General features: G+C 63.6%; 1 protein-coding gene across 2 annotated transcripts; it reads right to left on the bottom strand.

Moving 5' to 3' along the window:
- Positions 1-747: 747 nt before the first annotated feature.
- MON1A (MON1 homolog A, secretory trafficking associated) lies at positions 748-7,971 on the bottom strand. 2 transcript variants are annotated; one of them, XM_006106396.3, is made up of 6 exons: positions 7,722-7,971; positions 4,842-4,981; positions 3,223-3,708; positions 1,904-2,669; positions 1,111-1,258; positions 748-1,018 (listed from the first exon to the last, which is right to left on the bottom strand). In XM_006106396.3, the coding sequence occupies exons 2-6, from the start codon at positions 4,966-4,968 to the stop codon at positions 878-880; spliced, it is 1,668 nt and encodes a 555-aa protein (XP_006106458.1). In that variant the 5' UTR covers positions 4,969-4,981; positions 7,722-7,971; the 3' UTR covers positions 748-877. The 2 variants fall into 2 exon arrangements, with proteins under 2 accessions (XP_006106458.1, XP_023603013.1); XM_023747245.1 differs by lacking the exon at positions 7,722-7,971 and adding an exon at positions 7,410-7,608.
- Positions 7,972-8,344: the final 373 nt, after the last annotated feature.

Raw genomic sequence — 8,344 nt, 5'->3', positions numbered from 1 at the left:
CTGTGCTGCCGTTTCCGGGGACAGTGAAGTAGGACCCTTCCGGTGCGCCTTTGCCCCAGCCCACCCACATGGCCACGCTCCCCACACGGCTTGCTTTCCGTGCAGATATTTTGGCGCAGCTCTCAGACTGGTGAGCGTGACTCATGCTGGTCTGAAGACATATACAGTGGACGCTGTTCTCTGATAAACACTTCCTGTCTTCCACTCCCCGACAGTGAGGTGGTCACGTTGTGGCAGAACGAGGAGAGGCCCCTGGGCAGCAGGGAGGGGCTCCTGCACTGGGCCCTGAGCTCTGCCCAGAGAGGTCTCAGGAGAGTGGCCGAGGCTGGGCCTTCCCTGCTCAGCGTCCTGGGGCTCCCGGCTGTGCCAGGGCTGACCGTCCCCATCTTATTCAGCCCTGCCCCTGCCCAGCGACAGCAGCCCATGGCGCAGAGCCCCAGCCAGGGCTTCCAGGTGGGTAGGTGGTCCTTAGGGGCCCACTCAGGAGGAGGGGAGGCACAGGGGACTCGGACTGAGTGTGGGGGAAGGGCTGGGAGGGGCAAAGCCAGGGCGATGCTAGAGAAACCTTTATGTGTGGTGGGACTTCGGCGGAATGCAAACAGCTCAAGCCCAGGGTCCCACTCTGAGCTCGTGCGGCCTGATGCTGGTCGAAGGAGGGAGGGAAGGAGGGCAGGGGCTAGGGCGGAGGACCCGGTGTCTGTGAGCGAGAGTGAGTGAGCAAAGGAGCCAATGACCAGGCCCGACACGTGTCTTCCCCAAAGCACTTTAATGCACGCACCCACAGTCCCTGCCTGCTGCCTGGGCAAGAGGGGGCCAGCCCCGCCTGGAGTTCCCATGGCTCCCGTGCTCCCACGGCCCAGCGGGCTCAGGATCCTCATCAGTAGGTGAGGGGCGTCAGGATAAAGAGGCGGTCTTCTTCCTTGCGGATCCAGCGCATCAGCTTATGGATGGCGTCCACGGCGGACGCCTTGGTGCCCAGGGGGCTGTAGCACATGTAGAGCTCAAAGGCACCTGTCACCTGAAGGAGGGGCACAGGGTGATCATCCGGGTTAGACACGCCCTGCGGTCCCTGCCAGGACCCCGCAGCCCGGCCCGGCCCAGCCGCCTTACCCTGGCCAGGAGGTTCTCGTTGGGGCCTGTGTAGTAGATGGTCTTGAGGGGGCGGGACGCGTTGTGGGCTCGGCTGTGCAGGTACTGGTAGAGGCCCAGCAGCCGCTCCTGCTCCTCCTCACTGCTGTACGGGGCCTCCATTTCAGGGCTGGAGGCGGGGGAGTGGGTTTCAAAGGCACCACTGTCATTGCCTGCTCTGCAGATCTAGAAACACCTACTCCTGGCAGGGGGACGCCGCCACGTGTCCTACCCTCCGAATGCTCCCCCAGGACAGGGCATTGTCTCCCCGCCACAGAAGACGCCCCAGGAAGGGCTGGGCCCACCCAGACTAGAGGCCTGTTCTCCCTCACGTTCATGGCATCTTTGCTGACCGTCCCTGAGAGAGGCCAGTCGGAGTTTAAGTGTCCAAGATGGAGGGACAGGTCTGAAGTGGAGGGAAGGCGAGCTGGGAACTCTCTGGACCCCAAAAGGGTGAAGGGGCGACAGTGCCCCGCCTGGCCTCAGCCCCTCTGCTGGAGGAGGGGAGGAGCCCCGCATCCTGGGCTGGACCAATGACCCCTAAGGCAGTTCCTCCGGGACAAGGGGCCCCAGGCTTCTGTTCCGGCTTCCTTCCCGGTGCATCGGGCGTTTCCGGGCCGCCCGGGTAATAGAGTAGAGAGGGGTGTGCCCGTGGAGAGGAGGGCGATAGGGAGTCTGGGCCCAGGTATCAGAGTAAAACAGACCCAGGGTGTCGGTCTGTGCCCAGAGGCCCCACGAGCCCGCTCCCCAGCCCGGCTCCCGGGGCCTCCCTCACCTGGTGAAGAGTCCGGAGCTCTTGGACTTGTAGAGGAAGTGGCGCAGGTCGGGGATGCCCACCTGGGCGACGCTGTAGTAGGGCGTGCGCAGCGCCTCCCGCAGCGCCACGTGGGCCCCGCGCCGCCGCAAGCGCTCCTGGAAGCGGCGGCGGCAGTCGGACACGGCGAAGAAGTCCTCGCGGTCCGTGGACACGAGCAGCAGGCACAGGTCGGCGTCGGGCTCCAGGTAGGAGATGTGCGCGTGGAAGAAGCCGGCCGCGTTGAACTTGGGCAGGCACACGGGCGTCCAGGCCTCGCCCTCGCGGAAGGACGAGGAGGAGCTGATGAGGTTGAAGAGCAGGTGCAGGTCGATGGGGTGCAGGAACTGGTCCCGGCGCCGCACGAGCGCCACGAGCTGGTTGCGGGCGAGCAGGATGGAGAAGACGAGGCTGCGCGCGCGGGCCTGCTGCAGGCTGGCGCTCACCGCGTCCCGCACGGCCGCCGCCAGGGGCAGGCAGCGCGCCGCGCCCATCAGGAAGCTGGGGTCCCGCGCCATGAGCTGCAGCAGGTTGTCGGTGATGCGCTCCGAGCCCGAGAGCAGGCGCCGCAGGTCGTAGTTCTGCTTCTGCTGGAAGATGTGGCTCAGCTGCGCGCCCGTGAGGAGGCTGAGGATCTGGTAGTAGATGTAGAGCAGCTCCTGCGTCAGCTCCTGCGCCGACTGCCGCGTGCGCGCCACCGCCACCAGCACCAGGGGGCTCCGGCGCACGAACACAACCTTGTAGCCATCTGTGGGTGGAGGGGAGGGGGGGATGTCGGCTGCAGCCCCTTCCAGGAAGCCCTCCTGGACTGGCCTCACCCAACTCCCTCAGAGCCCTGCCTCCTGGCAGCTTGTCGCCTTCCACATCCTCTCCACCCTCCCTCTGAGCTCTGCACACAGTAGGGGCTTCAGGATGGTGAGAGAAACAGCCAATCACGGCCCCTTTCCCAGAGGGAGCCGGGCCTGTCCTTGCAACTTGCCTCACCGACTAGCACCAGCTGAAAGCGGGAAGCACTTCAGAAAAACACGCTTCCTGAGCTAAATGGCAAAAAGATCTGGGGGGGGGGGTGGTCTCAAGTCCCACCCTCTCCAAGGGCAAAGCCCACATCAGAGCCACCTTTGGCCTCAACAGCCCTAGGGGGCGGTCAGGGTGGTTCAGCCCTAGTGGGCGGTCAGGGTGGTTGTTCGCTGGTCAGATGAACACCTGGAGACAGTGAGTGGAGGGCCTGCCCCGGGAGTCCCAAACCCGCTGGGAAGCGACCATGGCCAGGGGAGCCCTCCCAGCCCCCTCAGGTGGCTCACCCGCGTGGATGGAGCGAATGGCGTTCTTGTCGGCCTCCAGGAAGGACACCAGGGCCACCATGACCCCCATGGTGCTGGACAGGGCTTCCTCGGACCCGTAGCGGGAGTACACGGGCTTCCCCGCCTCGCTCAGCACGAACACATGCTTCTGGTGCAGCCGCCAGGCCTCCGCGGCCTCCTCCTCGTCCCCGTCTCCCGCGCCCTCCCTGGGGGACTCTGTGGCCGGTCTCGCGGAGGCCCCCGGGGGTTCCGCCCAGTCCTCGGAGCTTCCTGGCAGCATCTCCTCCTGCAGGTCCCGGGCCACGCCTGTCAGCTGGGTGCTCAGCTCACTGAAGTCCTGGCTGATCTGGCGCATGTCCGCAGGCAGCGGGGGTGGCCCCCCGGCACCCTCCTCGGGGCTCTCCCCAGGAGCCGCCCCATTCTCCGGCTCAGTCAGGTCCTCGTAGGAACGGGCGTGGACGAACATGGCACCCTCCTGCCCGGCACCTGCCAGCCAAGAGCACCAGTGCTTAGAGCAGCAGCCGCCGGCAGACCCCTCACCAGCAAGGTGTCTCCCAGACGCCCTCGCGTGACTGCCTGTCTCCATGAGCAAGTCCCTCTTCCCTTTGCCACTCACTGTCCGCCTGCGATCACAGGCCACCAGGCTCCTCCACCAATCACACGGGGGGCAGCCCTCATGGTTGGGGGCAGCTGCTGTCTGCCCGCCTCTCTCACTCGAATCTGACAGCCTTGTCACCCCAGGCACACGGGCCTCTGTCCACCTGCTCCTCGGCCACACTCAACACCGCCACCTACCCCAGGGCTTCCGCACCTGCTCTTCCCTCCGCCCAGAAGGCACCGGCCCCTCGCAGGGCTGGCTCTGTCAGCGCTCAGCAAAGATGCTCGTTGCCTCCTCATCCGACCTCCCAGCCCAGCCCTGTGTGCCTCCCTCCCGAGTGTCTCCTGTGACACTTGTTGGTTACTGTCCCCTCCCGAACTGTGATGGGGTCCCCCCGCGGGCCGGAGCTGGCTGTTCACTGCTGTGTGCCCGGTCCCCCTGCCCCTGGATGCCTCCTGTGCTCAGTGAGTCTCCCCCTGGGAGAGGCCACGCCACTGAAAGGGCCACTAGCCTGTGACTGCCCCAGGGACCTTGTCAGTCTTCCTCTTCTGATTTCTGATTTTTTTTTTTTTTGAGAGAATAACTCAACAGATATATTTTGGGTCTCTATTATGAGTTCAGCTCTATACTAGGCATTGAGGACACAACTGCTCTGCGCTCAGAGCTCAGAGCGAGATGGGCAATACGTACATAAAAAATAAAATTACAAAATAACGAGTGTTCTGTACAGAGTAGGCCTGCCTCGCGAGGAGGCCACATTCACACCGAGCGCTGGAGCGGAGCCCCGCAGGTTCACTGCAGACGCGGGAGGGAGGAGGGCCCAGCTGGCGGCAGACAGCCCGGGGCGCGTGGCCCACGTGCTCACGGAGGACGGCGGGAAGCAGCCCTGCAGGACCCCCTGCCTCTGACAAACGCCCAGTGAGCTGAGCACACACGCGATTGCGTGGGAGGGAGAGAGTGGAGGGCATCGGGCCCGCCTGGAGGCGGCTCTAGCGGCCAGCTGTGCACACCCTGCCCGTACCTGGCTCCATTCCCTGGGCCAGCCCCGGGGTGGGGCTCTCGGCTCTCTCCACACTCTGCCCATCGGCAGGAGCCAAGGTGCCGTGGGGGCACTCGCTGCTTCTCTTCCTCTGCATGTCAGCGGCCATCCCCTCGGGCCTCCTGTGGGGCAAACGAAAGGCATCATCAGAGGGAGGGGGGCTGCTGTTGGCAGGGAACACCGGCCTCCTTAACAGCGAGTAAGTGTCCCTCCCAGGACCCGCTAACTCAGTCCTCTGGGGATGGGCTCTGAGGATTCCCCCCTGGAAAGTGAAGTTGGGTGCCCTGACCTATGTGGCTCAGTTGGTTGAGTAACAGCCTGTGCACTGAAAGGTCGCAGGTTCGATTCCCGGCCAGAGCACATGCCCAGGTTGTGGTCTCTCTCTCTCTCTCTCTCTCTCTCTCTCTCTCTCTCTTGTTGTTCTTTTCCTGATCATAAAAGGAGGAATTCATGGTATCTATTCATTGTCGAAAACTTGGAAAGGACAAAAAAGTATAAAGAAAAGATGTCATTTTCCCACCATACACATTTCCCACTGTTCACACTTTAGTGTATTTCCTTCTGGTCTTTTTTTTAATGTATATAAAATGTAACTTTTTTAACAAACTGATATCAGCAGGTGAAGCTCATTGAATGCCTAGGCAGCGTGCTAAGGTGCCGTGGATTAAGTCAGCTATTCCCGATCACTGCTCTCAAGGCGGGCGCTCCTCCCGGGCCAGCTCTAGAGACGAAGGAACTCGGCTGGGAGAGGAAGTACCTGGCCCCATGTCACCGCAGGAAGGAGGCAGGAGAGCTGGGGATTGAAACAATTCTCTGTCCTGACACCTTTCACTGAACATCCTAACATTCCTCCATTCAAAACGGAGTTGAGCTCAGCCGGCGTGGCTCAGGGGTTGAGCATCGACCTATGAACCAGGAGGTCGGTTCAATTCCCAGTCAGGGCACATGCCCGGGTTGCAGACTCCCTCCCCAGTGTGGGGAGCGCAGGAGGCAGCCAATCAATGATTCTCTCTCCTCATTGATGTTTCTCTCTCTCCCTCTCTGAAATCAATAAAAGTATATTTGTAGAAAAACAAAGTTGAGCAATAGTTTTCTTTCCGGATATGTAGGCACTTGCAGTGTGTTCTCTGGGGGCCTTGCCTGCAGGGAGACTTGTCCCCGCTAGGAATCGAGTGTCAGGAACGTCGCTGGAGAGGGACCTGGGTTGACCTGGTTTGCTTTTATCAGTCTCGGTTTCCTCATCTATAAAATGGGGACAGTGATAATACAGACTCATCGGGTTGTGGAGAATTAAATGAGATCATCCATGCAATCTGGTTACCCCGGCGCGGAGTAGGCACGGTACACCACTCGCACATCAGGACTGTTCTTACTTAGCATTCAGACCACGTGCAGCTGTACTTACACGGATCCCCCCGTGGTCTCTGCCCTGGAAAACACTCTGAGAGTTTGCTCCCCCCGAGCCAGGCCCAGAGGGAACCGGCCTGGGAAAACCTGTTTCTGACCTTCTGAAGCCAGTGAGCTCTGGCCTGAAGTGACCCAAAGAGCGGTCTATGGGGCTAGGGCTGGGCGTTCCTCCAGGCTACCTGGCTCCTCCTGGGCCCTGGACGCGCAAGAACAGACCATTCATTCGCTCTCTGCTGCTCCTGGAAGTCTCTCCCAAGTGGAACTCCTTGGCCCATGTTCCTGCCCTTTGGCCTTGCATCTCGGGCTCACACACCCACGTGGTCTACAGCAGCTTACCCAATGGCCCCTGGGGCCACTACCCACTGACACCTTGTGGCTTCAGGTGTCTGAGTAGTACCCACATGGAGTGGGGGTAGGGTCTGCTGGCCGGGGCTGGTGGACGCCCCCTGCCACCTGAGACCATGCAACATCTCAGCATCTCCACGGCCAATCTGGGGACCCAGCCAGAAGCCCTGATGAAGCAAACAGCTCCAGACACTTACCCTGGACACTAGGCAGGGAGCAAAGCCCACCCCGCCCGCCCCTGGGTCCCTAACCTGGACAGTGAGGCTCCTGCGAGGCTGAGCCTGAAGCGCTGAGCAAGAGCGGGCGCTTGGAACCAGTCCCAGGGGCTCCCTGGGGCCCCCCTCTAGCTGCTTCTCGGGCGCCGGGCTACTTTGCCTAAAGGTGCTCAGCTGTGACAGGAGCCAGGCCAGCAGGCACCTCCCTCCCGCAGGCGCCCGCCCTGAAGGGGAGAGGGCCTGGCCAAAGCCCCTCCCAGCGGCTCCCTCTTCCTGCTTAGAGCGAGTTCCATCCAGCCTTGACCCTTTGGGGAGTGGCCTCCGGGAGAGAGGCGCAGACAGGGCCCAGGTGAGGCTGAGCGGAGGCGCTTCCGCAGGATGCTGACTCGGGACTGAGAACTGGGCTGGAGCTGGCCACTCCCCTCCCTGACAAAGGCTGCGCGCCCAGCCCTAGCGAACTCGAGCCCAGAAAGGGGGCTCACCCAGGACGAGGGGCGGCCCAACAGCCGGAGTCAGAGCACCCCGGTGGGCAAGTCCCAAGGCCCAAGGCACGTTCAGGGGCTGCCCCGCTCAGCCCAGTCACCTCTGCGGATCCTGGAGAGAACTCCGCGGGCGGCAAGTGTGCATTGGGGGGCGGGTCCTTCCTGGCCACTGCCCGCTCCAGGACTTCGCCCTCCCCGCCAAAGGGGGGCTCCAGGCCTCGCCTTTTGTATCCCCCAGCTGGGGACCAACCGGCTAAAGGACCCCGGGGAGAACCTGTCCTCCGACCGCAAAAGGCAGCGCGGACGGCAGGACCCCTTCCCCGACCTGCCGTCTCCAAGCCCCTCCCTCCACGGATGACAGCTCGCCAGTCTCCCGGCGCCCCCAGGCCACGTGGGTTGGCAGTCGGACCTACCGGTTTCTCCGGGGCCCCCGGACGCACAGATCGCCGGTCACTGCCCTCTGCCGGACCCCCGGGAGGGCACCGGGATCGGGCCGGGCCGGGACTGAGAGCGCAGGTTCGCGGGGCCACGACACCCTGTGGACACCGACATGGCCACAGCGCGGACCACCGCCCCCGCCCACCGCCCGTCGCCCGGCCGCCGGCCCAGGAAGCCGGCCCTCGCCCGCCTCTCCCCGCGGAGGCCCGGCTCCAGCCTCTTGGCCCGACCCTGCCCGTCTCGGGCTGCACGATGGGAAATGTAGTCCGCAGAGCGCGGCCGCCAGCGGTGCCGGGGGGCGGGGCGTCCGGGCCAGCAGGGCCCTGGCCGGGCGAGATCTGGGTGGGGCTGTCTCACCCCGCCCCGCCCGCCTTCTCCTGCGTCCTGTCCGCCCCCCGCGCCCGCTTCCTCCGAGTCCCAGTCCCGAGTGGACCAGAGACCCAGACCCTCCGGCCCCCCACTTCCTCCAAGTCCCAGTCCCGAGTGGACCAGAGACCCAGACCCCCCGGCCCCCCGCTTCCTCCAAGTCCCAGTCCCGAGTGGACCAGAGACCCAGTCCCCCCGGCCTCCGCCCTACGCAGCTAGAGCCTTATGTCCA

The sequence above is a fragment of the Myotis lucifugus genome, unplaced genomic scaffold (genome assembly GCF_000147115.1).
Source record: "Myotis lucifugus unplaced genomic scaffold, Myoluc2.0 scaffold_819, whole genome shotgun sequence".
NCBI classification, from domain to species: Eukaryota; Metazoa; Chordata; class Mammalia; order Chiroptera; family Vespertilionidae; genus Myotis; species Myotis lucifugus.
This window is presented reverse-complemented; position numbering and strand designations above follow the sequence as displayed.

Excerpts from the sequence above, each read along its gene's own strand:
- MON1A (XM_023747245.1), bottom strand. The coding sequence starts at position 7,453 with ATGCACACTTGCCGCCCGCGGAGTTCTCTCCAGGATCCGCAGAG. Across the intron at positions 3,709-4,841 it reads GGCCCAGGGAATGGAGCCAG|GTGCCGGGCAGGAGGGTGCC; the intron begins GTACGGGCAGGG and ends CTTGGCTGGCAG. Across the intron at positions 1,019-1,110 it reads ACGAGAACCTCCTGGCCAGG|GTGACAGGTGCCTTTGAGCT; the intron begins GTAAGGCGGCTG and ends CCCCTCCTTCAG.